The 19575-nt window shown below is 52.2% G+C and overlaps 3 protein-coding genes across 3 annotated transcripts; all 3 read left to right on the top strand.

Moving 5' to 3' along the window:
* The first annotated feature begins 11511 nt into the window (after positions 1-11511).
* LOC128774764 (mucin-3A-like) lies at positions 11512-12594 on the top strand. Its single transcript, XM_053894238.1, has one exon. It carries the CDS (start codon positions 11512-11514, stop codon positions 12592-12594), a length of 1083 nt encoding a protein of 360 aa, XP_053750213.1.
* A 31-nt stretch (positions 12595-12625) lies between these two features.
* Positions 12626-13788, top strand: LOC109251072 (mucin-3B-like). Its single transcript, XM_053894237.1, is given in 4 exon segments — positions 12626-12685; positions 12736-13005; positions 13008-13052; positions 13054-13788. Coding segments are annotated over 4 exon segments (1110 nt in total).
* Positions 13789-17029: 3241 nt separating this feature from the next.
* MUC3A (mucin 3A, cell surface associated) lies at positions 17030-18521 on the top strand. The gene is made up of 3 exons (XM_053893864.1): positions 17030-17396; positions 17784-17862; positions 18219-18521. Exons 1-3 carry the CDS (start codon positions 17319-17321, stop codon positions 18359-18361), a joined length of 300 nt encoding a protein of 99 aa, XP_053749839.1. The 5' UTR covers positions 17030-17318; the 3' UTR covers positions 18362-18521.
* Positions 18522-19575: the final 1054 nt, after the last annotated feature.

Raw genomic sequence — 19575 nt, 5'->3', positions numbered from 1 at the left:
GAAGGGGCGGCCGAGGCGAGAGCGCGCTGGGGGCCGTGGAGGGGGGGAGGCAAAGGGGTCCCAGACAGGCGGCGGTCCGGCTCTGGCGACGCAGCGCCCAGACCCAGGTCCTCCCACCCTCCCCGCGTGCGGAGCAAGGCGGGGGGTTGTTGGTCCCGGATGTCCTCAGGGGCTGCCCCCTCCCGAGGCTGGGGGGCGCCAGATGAGGCCACTGCCCCATCCCCATTCAGCGGGGTCCTTGACCTGAAGAGTGGGGGCATGAGCCTCGCAAGACACTTTCCTCCCCTCGCTCCACCCCATCCTGCGACCCCTTCTGAAGACTGGCCTAAAACGCATACTTGACCCAAGTCACACGAGTTCACATGATTCCTGCTCAGAATCGCCCAGCCACCCCATTTGTACCTTTTTCCTCTTTTGCCGGTTTTGAGCATTTCACACAACGTGGAGCCTGTCTCTCGATAGACTCGTTTTATTGTCACAGCTCGGTGAAATGTTTAACCGCTTTTTAGTATTCCCTATGCAGTTAACCAAACATCCTTTGGCTTATCCTCACCCCCTTTCTGCCTGGGGGGAGGGTGGAGTGGGGGTGGCATATCCTTGTGCCGCCGGATTGGGTAATTACAGACATCAGTCCGCTTCTCGGGGTTGATCTCCGCTCGTGAGCTGTAATGGTTCCCAAAGGAGTCAAATGTGTTATTTCATCGGGAGTGCATTTAGCCCCACGTTTACCATTTATCTGCCCTGGTGTCAGAACCTCAGAGCAACCCAGGATCCTCAAAGGAGCTCAGCATCCACCTGACGGGGTCTCTGGTGTCCTGATCCACTCCCTGCTGAGATCCTGGTTCCACACAGGCACCAGCCACCACGGAAGCTGGTTTTGGTTTAAATGTTAGCAATGTTGGATGACTTCTGGGAAACGGCTGGTGAGGTCGCGCTGGGTACTGTCTGCGTTTGGCACCCAGGGGGCTCCTGAAAACATTCCCAGCTGCTCCCGGCTGCCCTGCAGAGATCAGCCAGCCAGTGAGAGCCATCCCAGAGGTTCCTTGGATGAACCTGGCTGTGGTTCCAGCGACAGGAAGCATCAGACACACAAGTGGGGCCGGGGGGGGGGCTTTCTGGGATCCCTCATCTTGTCTGGGGACAGTGCAGGCTGGCTGCAAGGTCGGCCGCATGGCCAGTGGTCCTGTGGACAGCTGGAGCCCCGGGGTGAATATCCACAATACTGGGGACACCCGAGTGGGGTCGGTGAGTGGCCCAGACCCAGCGTTATGTCCACATTAGTGTTTACTGGGGGCTTGTAGTTTAGCAGCCGCTGGCCCCGATGCTTTGCTAAACGTTTAATTCTGGCTGATGACGTTTGCAGTGGCCGGGTGTACCTGTTCTTTATCCTTGGAATAGAACAGTCGGGAAATCGAAACTGATGCACACGGAGGCTACATTTTTGCTTACGTCCTCAGCTGGTAAGTGGAGGCCCTGGATTCAGGTTGAGAACTCTGTCCTGTGATAAGGTTGGCTTGCTTTGGAGTCACTCGTCCTTTCTGTGACTTCCGGGTAATTAACTCCCGGCGTCCAAGACAAGAAAAAGCATGGGGCAGGTCTCTGCACAAGTCTCCTGTGCTTCCTGGACACTTCTTCCCTGCCTCCCACTCTCCGGAGACCACCTCCCTTCTGTCCCTCCTCCCTCGCCCTCCATTTCTCTCTCTCCCTCTCAGGCCTCACTCGGGTCTGGGTGAGAGGCCCCAGCATTTTGAATGAAGAGAGCAGGTGCAGAACACCGAGCTCTGTGGACGAAGAAGGATGTGTGACGGTCTCTGCCGTTTCCAGGGGCCCTTCCTCCTCCCCACTTGGGACCTCACACATCCATCCCACTCCCATAGCCAGAGACCTCTCCCGACAGTGAGATAGCGAGATACTGCTCTCCTCAGCCAGCCTCCAGGTCGGAGCCTGAGGGTATGGAATGTCCAGGCTCCCCTGGGAACAGAGTAGCTCAGTGCCTCCTGAGTCTCCCCATTCCGTCCCGGACCCACGGCCCAGTGTAGTGGTCTCTCAGACCCAGGCCCCGTCTCCCCGACCCTTCCCTGACTACCCCCCCCCCATCTCAGGGGCCACTTCTGGAGACCCTTCCATCCAGGCCCCTTCATTTCCTGGGGCTCCGTGATGGTCATGATGGAGACTCAAGAGGAAGGGCACCCCTCCCCTGGGCCTTCTCTGTAGGTGGGAGGGCTCGTGGCGGGGCGGGGGGTGGGGGGTGAATTGAATCCACAGAGACCCTGGGCTTTGGGGAAAGTAGAAAGCATTTGTCTTGAGGTGGTAACACTTCTAGCCCCTCCCACGCTCCCATTTCCCTAGCCCTCTCCTCCTTCCTCGCCTCCCTTATGTGATACTTTCTTATTTCCATCACCCCAGCTGCCCTCTCCCGCCCTGGCCTGCGGCAGAAGCCCCTGATTCTCTCAGGCACATGTGCGCTTCTTTGCTTATTTTTAAAAATTATTATTATTATTATTTTAGAGAGAAAGAGAGAAAAAGAGCCTGAGTGGGGGAGAGGGGCGGGGGGGGGGGAGAGAGAGAATCTTAAGCAGGCTCCAAGCTCAGCACAGAGCCTGACAGGGGGGCTCAATCCCCACGGCCGTGAGATCATGACCTGAGTCGAAATCAAGAGATCAAGAGTCAGGTTCTCCACCAAATGAGCCACACAGGTACCCCAACTTCTTTAAAAAATTTTTTTAATGTTTATTTTAATTAATTAATTAATTAATTAATTTAAATTTTATTTTATTTTATTTTATTTTATTTTATTTTATTTTATTTTATGTTTATTTATTTATTTTGAAAGAGACAAAGACAGTGCAAGTGGGGACGGGGCAGAGAGTGAGGGAGAGAGAGACTCCCAAGCAGGCTCTGCTCCATCAGTGCAGAGCCCGATGTGGGGCTTGAATCCATGAAACTGTGAGATCATGACCTGAGCCGAAACCAAGAGTCAGACGCTTAACCAACTGAGCCACCCAGGTACCCCTTTAATGTTTATTTTTGAGAGAAAGGGAGAGAGAGAGAGAGAGAGAGAGAGAGAGAGAGAGAGAACAGGGCACAAACGGGAGGGGCAGAGAGAGAGGGAGACAAAGAATCCAAAGCAGGCTCCAAGCTCTGAGCTGTCAGCACAGAGCCCGATGTGGGGCTCCAGCTCACGAACTGTGAGGCCATGACCTGAGCCAAAGTTGGACGCTTAACACACCTAGGGCCCCTCAACTTCTTTTTTAAAAAGTAAGCTCTACACCCGATATGGGGCTCGAACCCATGACCCTGAGCTCAAGCTCATGCTCTACCAACTGACCCAGCCGGGAGCCCCCATAAATTCTTAAATAAACAAACAAAGCTAGGAGAAAACGTGTGCTTTACAGAAGTAACTTTTCCAACCCGAAAACAAACCAACCCAGACTTTGGAAACAACAAGATTGTAAGTAACAGGAAGTAAAAACTGAGTGGCTGCTTATAGCCTTTGCTACTCAGCAAATGGTTCATCAGTTTGGTTCAAAGCTTCAATCATATTTTAAGTGAGTGTTTACTGTTCAGTATTCTGTTGATACTCATGGCGCCCCAGTATTTACAGGAAAGCAGTGGCTGTTCCTGGACTGACTGTGGGGTAGGCGTGTGTTAACAGAACTTTCTGAGACACCAGGCTCTGGAAGAAAACTAGACAAGAGGGAAGAAATAAATGTCAGCAAGAGGTAAGACTCAATTTCCTGATTTGATATCATTTTGTCGAACCATCAGAAAAGTCTTCAACCTAACCTGGACTGCCTCGCACACAATCGTCAGAAGTCAGTGATCATATGAGAAATGTTTGCATAAACTTTTTGTGAGTTTTTTTTAAAAACTCTATAAATGGTGCCGTTCATTTCTCTAACTCAACATGAGCATTTTCTCTTAAGGGGATAAAGCCTATGCTTAAGTTTACTAGGACCTTTGTTCTCTTTGGAATCAGAAACAATAGCATATGAAGTCATATTATCTTCGGGAAACTGGCAAGCTGTTGCCCTCTCATTCCCTCCCTGGACTTCCCTTTCTCAAGCCAGAGTGTTTATATTAAGTCATAAAGCCTGGGATGAATTTATAGAAACTATATTAAAGCAGCAGTGATAAAGTGAAATCACCAATAAAAAAGTTAAAAACAGAACTGGCTGGTACTTGGAAATGTTACTTTATGGTCTTGGGTTCCTGAGTAGCATGAGCAGAGTGCTTGATTTTATTCTAGGAATCACTCTGCATGCATAAAACAAACAAGGAAGGAGAGAAGGAGAGACACACAGAGAGAGAGATTAATGGGAAAAGTTACACACGGAATAAACTTCACTTGGAAACAGAAGTTTCCAAAACCATTTTGAAAACCATTTTACCCATGACAATCCTGTGTCCTAGACATACTACAGACATACAGATGACCGCCAGGCACAGGAAAAGCTGCTCAATATCACTCGTCAGGAAAATGCAAATCAAAACCACAATGAGATCTCATCTCACAGCTGTTAGAACACAGGAAATAACACAGGAAATAACAGGAAATAACAAGTGTTGGCGAGGATGCAGGGAAAAGGAAACCCATGTGCACTGTGGGTAGGGGCGTAAATTAAATTGGTGGAGTTGCTATGGAAACAGTATGGAGGTCCCTCAAAAAATGAAAAATAGAACTAACATAGAGTCCAGCAATCCCACTTCTGAGTATTTATTAAAGGAAACAAAAACACTAACTTGAAAAGATACCTGCACCCCTCCCTTCACCCGTTATTCACAATGACCAAGACATGGGAACAACATGGGCTCCTGGGTGGCTCAGTCGGTTGAGCTTCTGACTCTTGGTTTTTGCTCAGGTCATGATCCCAGGGTCATGGGATTGAATCCTGCATCAGGCTCCACACCGAGCACTGATCCTGCTCAAGTCTCTCTCTCTCTGCCCCTCTCCCTGGCTCGTGCTCTCTCTCAAATAAAAAAAAATAATAAAATAAAAAATAAAAGTTGCTAAAAGTATACATAAAAAAAAAAAAAGACAAGGGGCGCCTGGGCGGTTAAGCGTCCAACTTTGGCTCAGGTCATGATCTAACGGCTTGTGAGTTCGAGCCCTGCATCGGGCTCTGTGCTGACAGCTCGGAGCCTGGAGCCTGCTTTGGATTCTGTGTCTCCCTCTCTTTCTCTGCCCCTCCTCCACTCATGCTCTGTCTCTCTCACTGTCAAAAATAAATAAACATTAAAAAAATTAAAAAAAAAAATAGAAACAACCTAAGTGTCCATTGATGGATGAATGGATAAAGAAAATGTCTCACACACACACACACACACACACACACACACGCACGCACACGCACATTATTCAGCCATAGGAAGGAAATCCTACCATTTGCAACAACATGAATGAACCTTCTGACCATTATGTTAAGTGAAACATAACTCAGAGAAAGACAGGTATCATATGATCTCACTTATATGTAGAATCTAAAAAAACCAACGAAACAAAACTGATCTCATAATGCAGAGAACAAATTGGTGGTTGCCAAAGGTGGGGGGGGGGAGTGGAGGGAGGGTGAAATGTGTAAAGGTCAAAAGGTACAAACTTCCAGTTACAAATAAGGAAGTCCTGGGGCGCCTGGGTGGCTCAGTTGGTTGAGCGTCCAACTTTGGTTCAGGTCATGATCCTGTGGTTCGTGAGTTCGAGCCCCACATCAGACTCACTGCTGTCAGGCTGTCAGTGCAGAGCCCGCTTCAGATCCTCTGCTCCCCTCTCTCTGCCACTCCTCACTTGCACTCTCCCACAAATAAATAAATATTAAAAAAAAAATAGAAATATTAAAAAAAAAAGTAAGTCCTGGGGATGGGACCATGTGACATGGTGAGCAATACTGAACTGCGCATTTGACAGTTGCTAAGAGCGTGGGTCTCGGAAGTTCTCATCACAAGAAAAAGATGTGTATGTAGCAATGGATGTTAACTACACTTGTGTGGCAATCATTTCACTATATATATATATTCTCCCATCTCCCGCCATTACTGATGCGGGGCTTGAACTCACAAACTGTGAGATTATGACCTGAGCTAAAGTCGGAGGCTCAACTGACTGAGCCACCCAGGCGCCCCTCTTCTTGTTTTAAAAGTTTATTTACTTATTTTGAGAGAGAGAGAGAGAGAGAGAGAGAGAGAGAGAGAGCTCAAGTGGGGGGAGGGGCAGAGAGCCAGGGGGGAGAGAGAGAGAATTCCACAGAGCCTGACGCGGGGCTTGAACCTACACACTGCGAGATCATGATCTGAGCCAAAACCAAGAGTCGGATGCTTAACTGACTGAGCCCCCGCCCTTGTCTTAACCTCTTCTACAGAGTGTCCAGAAATGACACCAGATGTTACCGTCTCTGCGCCTCGCACCATGCCACATATTCACACAGGACCCCGTGTTGAAGGTACCTCCTTCCCACTTCCAGGGCTTCTGTGAGCACATTGCCAAATCTCCTCGGTTCTGGGGGAGGGGGCCTCCTCCCACTTTTCTGACATAACTGCAGCGTCCAGTTTCTTCATTATAGGAGTTTCCTCTCCTTCACTACGGGTAGTTCTCCCATAACCTTGACTACTGGGTTGAGCCCCTCGGCACCCCAGATTCTATCATCTCCATTAGCCCAGCTCTGAGAAGCACCCGAAGACCAGCCGGGGACTTGGTCCTATCTGCCAGGGTCACTGATAAACCGCAGCTACCACCAGGATCCCAGCTGTGATAGGTTGTCATTGTTCAGTATATTTGTTTTCCCTCCCTGGAGTGGATTATATCTCCCCACCCCACTGATAGCAGGCTTGGCATCAGAAGCGTGGTGCCTCTCCCCGAGGAGACATTCCTGTCCTTCAAACTCAGGGCGACTTGCTTTGTGACTTGCTTTGGCCAACGGAGTGTGCGTGGAAGGTATGAGGGTCATGTCTGCAAAGAAGCCTTAGGAGCCAGCCCATGGCTTTGTCATCTGTCATTTCGCACTGCTATGAGACTGCAGTGTCCCAGATAGCGGCCGCTCCGTCAGCCTGGGTCCCCGAGTGAAGAGCACAGATGTTAGGGTGGACGGGGAGAATGAGTGAGAAAGAAACCTTTGCTGCGTAAGCCGCTGGGTCTTTAGGATTGTTTATCTCAGCATCACCTGGTGTCTCCTGACTGGTTCCACTCGTCTCAAAGCCGAGTATCAGCTTTTCACCTGCCATCATCCAAATCGGCGCCCCCTTCCCCACTCATCATGACTTCAGAGACAACTGTGGTCAGCACCTTGACTCCTACTACCTGACGCCATCCATGATAATTGCTACCACAATTCAGATTATGACACAGTGCAGGGGACGGTGAGCACTTTGACCTAACCTTTCCAGCAAGCCTGACTCACTCGCGGGGAGAGAGGGAGTGACCTGCCCTTGGTCTTATTTTTACACTTTGTCCCTAAACATTGACTTTTGGGGGGTGGTTCCAGCCTGTATTTTCCCGGATTCTTGTCTTCCCCCAGGTACCTGTGACAATGGTGGGACCTTGGAGAGAGGCCAGTACCCCTCACTGTTTTCCCATGAACTGCACTTTAATGTCACCTGGCCTGTGGGGTGAGGTGCTGGTGGTGGAAAGGGGTCACTTGGTAGGTGTCACCAATGATGGGGCTAACCTCACTATCCTCAGCCCCAGTCTGCCCACCTCTGCCTCTTCTCCCCAGAAGGCTTCTTGTCTGTCTCGAACCCTGCCCGGGGCCATTTTCATTTCTGGAGCCCCCTCTGGGTCTCGGTTGTACATGCGCGGCCTCCAGAAAGGCTAAATCTGACGCAGTGGCGCCTCCCGGCCCCAGGGTAGCACGGTGGCACAAGTGGCTGAGGTGGTTGCTGCCGTGTTGCTTCCTTTCCAGGTTTCCCACGAAGGCTGGGGCCCAGCATGGGGAGGCGGCATTCTCCAACGGCAGCGAGGGGACTGCCTCCAGCAGGTTTCGAGGGACTGTCCCTTCCCCTGGTCAGGTGGGGCTCCGCGAGCTCGGGAGGCAAAGTGGCCACTGCCCCAGCTCAGAATGCACAGGTGTCACCTTCCCCTCCTGGGGAGGCATTCAGATGACTAATACCTGCCACTAAATGATTATTAAGTGCCACGGGAGAGATGTCGGTAGCAAGCACCATTACATTTCGGGAATGAGAGAGGTCACTTCCTGATCACACATGGCTTCCTGGTGGAGGAGGGGAAGAAGCAAAGCCGTAAGGATTTTCCTAGGCTGAGAGGAAGAGAAAGGGAGGTGGACGGGGTGTTACTAGCGTAGGAAACAGCTCAGGCAACGGCCTGAGGGTAGGAAAGCCTGAGACGAAGAAGCTCGTTGGCTGGAGTAGAAGGAAGTCGGGTAGCAGAGGGAGGTAAAATGAAAGGGTGGATGGGGAGGAATCAGGGGCCTGATGCTGGGTTGGGACCCATCTCCCCGGGAGCCCGGTGACCCCCTGCCGCGGGGTCCGTTCGCCTCTGTGTCCTCAGCACAGTGACTGGCATATTGTGCTTTGTTCCCAACACTGGTGCTTGACCTTAAATCCCATCCCGTGGAGACTCTTCTGAAAAACAACGAATACCTTTCCGAAAACAAGCGTTTTCGTATTGTGCCAACTGGTCAAAGATGTTAAGAAATCGTAGTGGAGGATCCCAAGAAGGGCTCAGCTCCCTGTGGGCTCCTTCCCCCGAGCCTCCTCTGCTGGGTTGCTGTCCAGCCCTGGGCACGCCCTCCTCTGGCTGATTTATCTTTTTATTCCTTTGCTCACTTCCCCAACTTGACCACACACACGCACACACACACGCACTCAGAGGCCAGAGAAAGATGCAGCGCCACCCAAAGAGGCCTATCTCTCCCATCCCCCACCCAGCCCATGTTTCTGGGCACAGCTGTCATTGGCAGGGCTGGGTTGGGAGGGATACTGATTGCTTCCAAAAGGTTGGGTGTGTACCATCCAGTGTGAGGTCCAGGGCCTTCTCTCTTCTATTCCTTAGGAACCCCACAATTCCTCTGTATTTCCCTTTCCTCTGTCTCCTGGGGTCTGCTCCTGAACCCCAATCCTAGACCTTCCTAACCTAGGACCCCACAGGCCATCCTCTCACTTACCTCTAAGGCTACCTCCTGGCTCTAGAGGCTCCAACCCAGGGATCTTCATAATCCTCACCCCCATCTCCCTGACACACCCAGCTAGGCTGAGAAATGAAACCCCAGCTCTCAGAACAAAGATGTATTGAGTCCAAGGTGAAGAGGAGGCTGATGCTGAGGAGGTCTGGGCACTTCCTGCTTGCAACCACTGTGGCTGCAGGAGTCTCCCCGCCACTCAGCCCCAGCATTATGAGATCTCTGACCCTCACTCTTACCCCCTGTAAAATGGGGTTGATGATTATCTATGGAGTGAGGGGTTTATGTTTGTAAACTAATTAACCCAGTGGTCAAAATAAAGTGGGTGATAGAAAATATGTCTGTTTCCGTTAACACTTACTGCAAAACCTTCAGATTTTTGGGACCCATGCCTATCTGTTCAGCCATCACTTTCTGGAAGCTTCCTTCTCTGTCCAGTCTCTTGGCCTACTAGTGTGGTCCTCTCTCCCTGTCCTTCAATCTCAATAAAGTCTGAGCCTCAGTCTCTGGTTTTCCCTTTGCAGCTCTCCGTGCAGATTTCCCCTCTCTGACCCAATGGCTCCTGTGTCTATGATGTGTTCCCACCCCCATCCTGGGCTTGGCTGGGTTCCCTTGGAAGAGGAAAGTTAGCCCAAACAGCAGTGTGTCATAGGGCGAAGGACAGTGGAGAGCCAAAGGGTGGGACTATGGGCAGCAGGTGGTGGAAGAGGAAGGAACAGAGTAAGGGAAACATGTACGTGTGGAGAAAGAGGTGGGGTGGAAGGACCCTCAGCTGAACCTGCATGTTCAGCACAGCCATCCCAGGGCTAGAAAGTTCCCACTCAGAAGAGGAGGGCAAGGGACCGAGGGCACCCTCTTCAGAACCTCAAAGGCCCTAGCCCCAAGCTGCCTCTGATGGAGGGATAAGCAATGGAACTTCCTACCTTCTGTGATACATATCTGGAAAATGGGGTAGTAAAAAGCTTACGTGGCGTTTAGAGTGATGAAACAACCTGCAAATGAATCCCTCTGTTCTCTCGTCAATACAGGCACTTTCCCCACGGCCGCATCCACTTCCGCTGAGCTTCTCCCCAGAGCAGGAGTGGCTCACACTGCTCTCAGCAACTCCCCACGCTCCAAAAGCACAGCAAGGTGGCCACTCACCATCCCCAGCAGGGCCTCTCCAGTAGGGAACACACACTTAAAATTTCCACCACCTCCCCCTACTTTAAACCTATTTCTGAAGCAGTGCTCAAAACTACAGTCAAGACCAACACCTCAACCATCCTGATGTCCAAGTTTGTCATCAAGGTTGAAACCACTCCACCCACCCTCATTGTCTCCACGAGCACCATAAAGTGTCAATCCCACGAGCCTTATAATCACTACCGCTTACCCTGCCACCACCTGCATGACCCCAACTACCACCAAGAGACTCACCTCTGCCATGATCTCTCCTCCCATGACCATTACCACTCTGGGGAAGATGCTCACAGCCATGGCCCTCCTCTCTTCCTCTGTCCCAACCACGCACACAAACTTTCATATGCCCACATCCTCTACAACTGGTAACACAAACAGGATTAGCCTGACCACAGCAAGCATTCATACAACCAGGTGTCTTACCCCAATAATCGCTTCTACCTCTAGTGCCCCTTCTCTAACTGCCACGAACATCTCGGCAACAGTAACTGATCACAACTCTTCACCCATCGCCAGCACCATCTCGATTATGACCACCACTTCACTTCCTAACACCACCGTCACATTTAAAACTGCCACCACTCATGATCCCACACAAAGTGTATCTGCTTCCACTGAAGTGACTGCCACGCTAAGGACACCAACAACAATCGCTTTGGAAACAATGAGCTCCACGGAAATGAAGCTTACTCTGATGAGTGACACCGGCAGGGAAACTCTCATGACAGAAACTCCTTCGACTTCTCCAGGCATGTCATCAATCACCCCAAGAAATACAACTGTTTCTGCCACATCTACCACCTCTGAAACCACCCTGGAACCCACTACCACCCACATGACATTCACAACCACAGAACCACCCTTCTCCACTGCAGCCACTACACACACCGGGAAGACAACCATCACACCTCATGCCACACCCCCTGGAAAACCACACTTATTCCTACACAGGACATTTCCACAGTGTCTTTCATGACAGAAATTACTTCTCCTCCCACAATCGCATCATTAATTACTCCCAGGAATACAGTCAATTCTCTGACATCAACCTCTTCTACCCCAGTGACCGCCAATCCCTTGACATCAGCCACGAGTATGTGTCTGTCTTCTCCACCTGCCCCATCCACAAAACCAGTCTCCAGTTGGATCACAAACATTACCCCTATATCTACCTTGATTATTCCTCCCTATAACCCACACCATGTCCACCCCTACATCTCCCACTATTACTGACACCATAGCTGCAACTGAAATCACCACTCCTCTCAACACTTCCACCATTGCCACCTTGAACACAGCCTCTTTGCCCACTTCCTCCACTCTAGAAACTGCCTCTGCTGCTACTACAATCTTGGTAACAACAACCACCCCTGAAATACCACACAGTCCTCCAGGAGTCACTTCTTCAAACATCTACTCTACAGGAAGCACGACCACATCAGCAATAACCCCATCTCCCACCACTGGTACCCCGAGGTTAGCCATCACCATAAACTCATCCTCTGTTAGTACAGGCATGCCTGCCTCAACACTGACAACCATCACCCCCACATCCAGGGGTACCAATGGTTCATTCATTACCATTCCTGACCTCACCTCTACAAGCACTGTTTCCAAAATGTCCACAATCCCCACATGTATCATCCCATCTCCCCCAGCCGCCCAAAATACAGACACAACATGCAGTGTCATCACAACCTCTTTCACAAGGCTTACTATGGTGCCCATGCTCACAAGTACCCACAGCACTCCCCCTCCCACCCTTGCTACACACACTCCAGTTACATATGCAGGCTCATCTTCCACGTCTACCAGCAGCAATGGGACCATTCGGACAGAGAGTACTACCTCAACTGCAACGAGCACAAATACATCACACACAAATGCTAAATCCACCCCGGCACCCACTACCACTGACACACACACAACATCCCAGACCACAGGACTACCCTCTTCTACTAGATTTACTACATACACAGGCAAGGTGACTGTCACACCCTCTCATGCCACATCCACCTGGAAAACCACACTTACTCATACTGGGGATGTTTGGACACAGTCTCTCACCGTGGAGATTACTTCTCCTCTTGCAACTGCATCATCAATCACTCCCATGAATACGGTCAATTCTCTGACATTTATCACCTCTACTCCAGTCACCACCAATACTGTGACATCAGCCATGTGTATGAGTCTATCTTCTCCACCTGCCCCAACCGCAGTCAGTCTCCTCTTTGACGACAAACGCTACCCCTTTATCCACCTTGATTACTACCTTCCCTAGTACCCATGCTGCATTCACCCCTACAGTCACCATGGCCACAACTGAAATCACCACTCCCACAAACATTTCTATCTCTGCTACCTTGAACACAGCCACTTCACCCACTCTCTCTGCCCCAGAAACAGCCATGACTGTTACTAGAATGTTGGTAACACCCACCCCCACAATATCACACAGTACATCTTGTGTTTCTCCTACACTTTCCCTACTCTGAGTACATCTACAAACGCGCTAACTACTTCTTTCGGTACTACTATTTCCTTTTCAATATCCACAACAATAATGTCCTCTTCCCTATCCTCCGCCAGTGTAAATTCAATGCTCACGACCACCCCTAACTCTCTTCGTACATTCTCACCTCTCTCTGGCATGGAAAATACAGGGACTTCTGTCACTGCTTTCACTACTCTTTTTTTTCATCCGAAACTACAAGAACTTCTCCAACCATGTCTTCTCTAAAAGACCTTTGCGACTGAAACAACCACCACTTGTTTTATTTCTTCTACTACCCCATGTCCAGAATCTATATCAGTTACGGTAGTGCCTGCCTCTCCCACTACTTCATGTATGGAAATGGGTCCAAGTAGTGAAGTTACCTCGATGCCTAACATCCCAATGTTAGTGTTCACCTCTACTACTGAGATGGCTACCTCCCCTAGTTCCACCAGTATGACAACTGTGTTTCCTAGGCATACGGACACTTCTGCTTCCGTTCTGGAAACTCATCCTACCAACAGCATAATGGATGCTCCTAGTTCTATCAGCACTGGGACTGTCCCCAGTTACACGGTTTTGATAAGCACTCAAAGACCCACCAGTGGAAGCTGGATGAGCACCAATTCTGTAACCGTCCCACATATGCCTGGCTTCATGAGCCTCCCACTGACCATGAAACCAAGCAGCAGGTTTCCAACTGCCATGGTGACTTCAATCAAGTTGACTCACTCCACCCCACCCACCATCAAGATTCCAGAAACACCGGTAGTCATCTCTCCGACTACCACCACCCTTATGTCACCCAGGGCAACTTCAACCACTACTCAGATGACCACACAGTCTAGACTGACTACACCTCAGGTTGGACTTACTGCTTCCCTGTTCCGTCTTCTCTCTCCCCTAATAAATTTCTGTGTCGCCAAGGGCAAACCCTATCTTGAACTTCCCTTTCTTACTGTGTTGCCCAGGCAACTGTGACCATGGTGGCACCTGGATGCAAGGCCTATGCCACTGCCCTTTGGGGTTCTCTGGGGACCACTGTGAGCTCCAGGAGATCAGGTGCCAGAATGGAGGTAAATGGGATGGCCTCAAGTGCCACTTCCCTAGCATCTTCCGTGGCTACTGTTGGAGTTTGTGGTGGAAGAGGTGGATCTGGGAGAGTTGTCAGAGCCCTGCCTTTTGCACTTTCTCCTGGGAGGTGCCACTGGCCCTCTCTGGGCCCAGCCCTGCGGTTACCTGTTAGTATTCATGCCATTTTGCCTAATTCTGCCATCCTTGCCTTCTCTCTCACGCTTCCCTCTACCTCACCTCATGCCTCTTTTTCACCCTCACCTCCAGGAGGTGGTTGGGCCACACTCCTTCCTGTGGTCTCCTCCCAGTCTGGGCTGCTCGGAGCTGTATTAACTTCTAATTGCCACTGTAACAAATTATTATAAACTTAGCGGCTGAGATAATGCAAATTTATTATCTTACAATTCTGTAGAGTAGGAGTCTAATGTGAGTCTTACTGGGCTAACATCAAGGTGTCGGCAGGGCTGTGTTCTTCTCTGAAGGCTTTAGAGGAGAATCCATTTCTTTGCCCTTTTCAGGTTCTGAAGCCTCTCACATTCCTGGTCTCAAGGCTCCCTCTCTCCATCTTCAAAGCCAGCAACATTTCATCTCTGTGTCTTTCTTTCTTTTTTTTTTTTCATTTTTTTTAAGTTTATTTATTTTTGACAGAGAGAGAGGCAGAGAATGAGCAGGGGAGAGGCAGAGAGAGATGGAGACACAGACTCGGAAGCAGGCTCCAGGCTCTGAGTTGTCAGCACAGAGTCTGACGCGGGGCTCGAACTCATAAACTGTGAGATCATGACCTGAGCTGAAGTCAGATGCTCAACCAACTGAGCCACCCAGGCGCCCCATCTGTGTCTTTCTTTTGTAGTCACATTTTCTTGTGACTGATTCTGACCTCCTGTCTTTCTCTTCCACTGTTAAGGACTCTTGTGATTATGTTGAGCCCACCCAATAATCCACGTTAATTTTCCCATTTTAGTCAGATGATTAGCAATTTTAATCTACATACAATCTTGATTCCTCCTTGCCATGCAGCATAACATATCCAGAGGTTCTGGGGACTAAGACATAGGCATCTTTGGGAGCCATCATTCTGCCTCCCACTGAGGCAGACAAGGGAGAGACCACAGGTCCGACTGCTGTGCCTCCTTACCTCTAACCTTTCCCTCACCTTGGCACAACTTATCCTAGAAGTCCTATCTCCTTTCCTCCTACCATTCATTCAGTCTTCAGGGAACATGGAGAGGAGTGATGGGATGAACCTCTGGATTGTGGTGGTGTCCATGGTGGTGAAGTGACCAGAACAGGGCATATTGTGCGCAGACACTGTGGGTGCTGAAGGGGATATGGAGGTGTCTGTTGACCAGGAAATCTCCCCTGACCTCAATGACAACACTTCCAAGGCCTATGAGGATTTCAGCGACACCTTCTGGGATCAGGTGACGGGGAAGGGGAGGGAACTCAAGGGTCTTTCCTTGAAGCTGAGCTTGGGCATCTGGGTACACTCAGGTCACGAGGTTCAGGTGCAAGTGGAAGTGCAAGGATCCTGGCATTTCGGATGCAGAAGATTTACCAAAATGTGCAGGGATTCAAGGATGTGGAGATCCTGTCCCTGAGGCAGGAGACCCTTTTGGGGCTGTGTTGGGTGGGGGAAGGAGAATGAAGGGTGGGGGAATGGAGAAGCCATCCTTTCCTTTTGGAATCAATCAGATTTCAAAAAGAGAGAGGTGGAGGTAGGACATAGGGGAGCTAATAACTCCATGGGGAATTTTTTGGATCATTTTCTGTAGTCATTTCTCTGTAGGAGAGATGCCACCTTCCTTTTGAAGCATGGTTGGAAAGAGAGAGATTACATGGGACATGCAGGGAGGTGGCGCATAAAGGCTTATGGGAAGCCTGGTGTCTGGACAGTAGCTGGTTTCTCTCTGGCTGGCACCTGGCCTGCTGAGTGGTCAGCCTGAGTGAGGCAAAGTGCCCAGGAGGGCCTGGTTTGATAATGGCTTGATGCAAGGCAGGAGAATGTCAATAATTCCTTGTCCTGCCTTCCAGGCTGACCAAGTCAGGGATGCTGGTGGGTCCTGAAAATAATGTGTCTGGAATCCCAACTCATTGCCTCTGCCTTCCTCTCACACCAGCGCACTTGTGGTTGGTCCTGGAGGTGACCTTCTAAAGACCTATGTGCCCCAGGCCTGGGCACCTTGTAAGACACCCAACCTTCTCAATCCCCTCAGGAATGGCAGCATTGTGGTGCCCTTTAGCCTCCAGCTGGAGAGCGAGTATGAGAAGGTGAAGACAGTCTTGAAGGAGGAGCTCCACAATGTCAGCCACAATGGGGACAGCTGCCAGAGTGAGTAGAGTAAGCCAAGACCGGAGGGAGGGGTTGGGGCAGAGCCACCAGCTTGGAGAGGAGCCTCTGGGCTCCGGTGCCAGCCCTGGGGTAGGTCTACTGCCAACTGGGCCAAGGATGGGGTTAAGGAGGGGCTAGTCTGAACCTGGGTGCTGGGGAAGACTCCTTGAAAGTTCTGCTCCAAGTTTTCAGGATGGCTGAGGATGCTTGCTTATTCGGGGGAGATGAGAGAGGCAAGAGTCACCTTCCCTTGCAGCCCCTCCACATGTCCCCCACAGTGGCAGAGCCCTCTCTGCCCCTCCCCAGGCTTCCCTGCTCTGCTTCCCTGTTCCTGACCCTCTATTTATTTTTTAAAGGTGTGTGTGTGTGTGTGTGTGTGTGTGTGTGTGTGAGAGAGAGAGAGAGAGAGAGAGAGAGAGAGAATGAGCAAGCAGGGGAGGCGCAGAAAGAGGGAGACTGGGAATCCCAAGCAGGCTCTGCACTGACAGTGCAGCTCAATGTCATGAACTATGAGATCATGACCTGAGCCCAGTTCAAGAGTCCAAGGCTTAACTGACTGAGCCACCCAGGCGCCCCTGTCCCTGACCCTTTAACCTCCATCAATTCCACCTGTGCCTGTGTTCCCCCCAGCCCTGTGTTTTAGGCCTGACTCCATCAAGGTGACCAACGACACCAGGAAGGAGCTGCAAAGGGCTGAGTGGCCCCCGGAGGTCGTGACTCTCCCACCGCGGACATCTGCCCATTGACATTCTTGGGGAGGAGGGAAGATCTTTCAGGAGGCAAGTGGTGTGGCCCCGGCAGGGCTGCCCTTCCTGGAGCTTATTAGCTTCTCACCTGAGGACCAGCAGGGAAGGTGAGGGTCTTAGGGGCCGACCCTCCCCTCATCTAATCTCAGGGTCCACTCCATGACGCCCCACCCTCGGAAACGTAGTTTCTCCCATCTGTTTTCAGCGTGATTATAACCAGGCCCCTGAATAGAGTGGATGAGGTCCTTGTCTCTCTGCACCCCCCTCCCACCTCCAGTCATCTGTCGCCGGGCCACTGCCAAAGGCTATGAGGATTTCTTCTTCCCCTCGGTGGAGGAGAACCGGCTCCGCTGCGTCACCAAATGCACGTCGGGCGTGGATGGCGCCATCGACTGTCACCAAGGCCAGTGCCTTGTGGAGAGGAGCGGTCCCGCTCGCCGGTGAGACCCTGAGCACCCGCGGGAGCCCCACCCCGGGGGGCCCCCCCCGCCCACCTGCCGGCGCCCGCGGAGTCCAAGTATGTTAGCCGACCCGCCCAGATGGTGGTGAGGGTCTGTGACCTGTGACCCCCTGCTCCAGCTGCTTCTCCACGGACACGCGCTGGTTTTCGGGCCCGCGCTGCGAGGTGGCTGTCGCCTGGAGGGCACTGGTCGGGGGCCTGACGGGGGCCGCGGCTCTGCGGCTGCTGGCGCTGAGCATCTTCGTTGCCCGCTCCAGCACAGCCGGCGGAGGCGGAGGCAGGGGAGTGCGTTGGGGGTGGGCGTGAGGGCGGCAAAGGGGTCCCCGCTGGGGCGGTCCTGCTCTGCCAGCGCGTCGCCCCAACTCAGGTCCTGGGGCGGCGACGGATGTGGGATGAGGACACTGTGGGGACGTTTTCGGACTTGGGCTTGGAGGACGAGCGAACAGGTGAGTCCTGCCTCCCGGGGAGGGGGGCAGAGGCCTCCCTGGGCGCCACTGCGGGCCAGGGGAGGACCCAACTACCTCCCTTGCCCGAGGCAGACACGGACCTCCTGCCGGGAAGCTTGAGTAGCCACTTCCCTGCCCCCCCCCCCCCCCCCCCCCCCCCCCCCCCCCCCCCCGGGAAGGAGGCGCAGGTCCTGCACGCGCCATCCCTACAGGGCAGGCACTGGGCACAGGAGCCCCCCTCCCAGGCCTTGCTTTCCCCACCCTTCCTTCCCTTCTCTTTTCCTGCCCCTTTCTCCTCTCTTTCCTCCTGTTCTCCCCCCCCCCCACCCCCCGCCCGACCTTTTCTCTCTCTCTAGTCAAGGATGAAAACTTCCAGGTGGCCTTGGAGGACGTGGACATCAATGTGAGCGTGAGGGCGCCAAGGGGGGATGGTGAGGAGCTCTCCCAGATCCAGGTCCAGAAGCCCTCCCGCCAGCCACCAGGGCAGGGGCCGGGCTAGGACCAGGAGGCAGTGGCTTTCCAGCCAGTCTGAGCAGGGTGGCTCCCTGTTCCCACTCCCTCTTTCACACATATTCTGTGGCGGGTGCACATCCAGAGACCTGAGGTGGCCTCGTCCTTGCTGTGGGCCCTGCGCCTTCCCCTCCCCCCCTGCCTACCCTGCCCCCAACGGTGGGAAGGAACCATACGCACCGCATCCGTTTTGAGAGATGGCCCGAGGACTCGTGCAGCGCCGTCTCCCGGTTACCTTAGGCAAAATCCGACCAGCCCCGATCCTCATCCTTCTCCCAGCTTGGGTGAAACCTGGAGACCCGGTTCAAACCCAGGCTCCTCCACTGTGGGACCTCGGGCAAGTCAGTAACTTCTCTGAACCTGTAAAATGAGTATAGCATACTCGTGCTGATACCTTGAACGATTGTTGCGAAAACTAGATGTGCTCCGGCAGATCTCTGTCCCAGTGCACCTTCCTGTGTCCCCACATGCTTCAGGGGTCTCGGACCTCAGTCTCTATTCTCCTGTGCATCTCCCTATGCCTGTTCCCCACCCGCAGCTGGAACCACCCTCCCTCCTGCTCCCTGTGGAACTCCTTGCCGCGTCCCTTGCCCCCACCCTTAAATCTCCCCCTTGTGAACCCACTGCTTGACTCACTCCATGCCCCAGCACCCAGCCCCGTCTCCCCCAGTTTGTCCCTTCCCCTGTCTTTATGACTTCAGCCCTAAATTCTTACCCCTATCCCAGTGCCCCCGTCCTAAATCCTCCCTCCTCCCCCGACACCCGGTTTCCAGTTATGTACAGATGTCCCCTGCCTCTCAGGTCCCCCGCTGCTGCTTCCCAGGCCCTGGTCTCCTGTTCTGAGGCTCCATTCCTTCTCCCTCCCAAGGACACTGGACCCCAGTTTTCCGGGGCCTCAAGAATGAGCAGAAGTGGAGCCCTGAGATGGAGAAGCCCTCTCAGCTCCTTGGCCTCATTCCTCTGTCTCCCCTGTTCCCCTCCACCCTTCCTCACCGCTCCCCTCTCCCTAGCCTCGCCCCCATCCCTGCAGTAACCTCAGGGGCCAGAAGTCCCCAGCCTTCTCTGCAGGAACATCTCAAGTGCAGACGGGAAGTCTGCCAGCCTCCAGTTCTCCCATGTGAACACAATATGGCATTTCTTGTAAAAGAAGTTGCTCTGTGTCTTTCTGCTTCTTATCTCATGGCACCTCCACTTGGAGAACAG

The sequence above is a fragment of the Panthera pardus genome, unplaced genomic scaffold, assembly GCF_024362965.1.
Source record: "Panthera pardus isolate Hobbes unplaced genomic scaffold, ASM2436296v1 HiC_scaffold_4, whole genome shotgun sequence".
NCBI classification, from domain to species: Eukaryota; Metazoa; Chordata; class Mammalia; order Carnivora; family Felidae; genus Panthera; species Panthera pardus.
The sequence above is the reverse complement of the archived record's forward strand: the minus strand, read 5'-3'. Positions and strand labels throughout refer to the sequence as shown.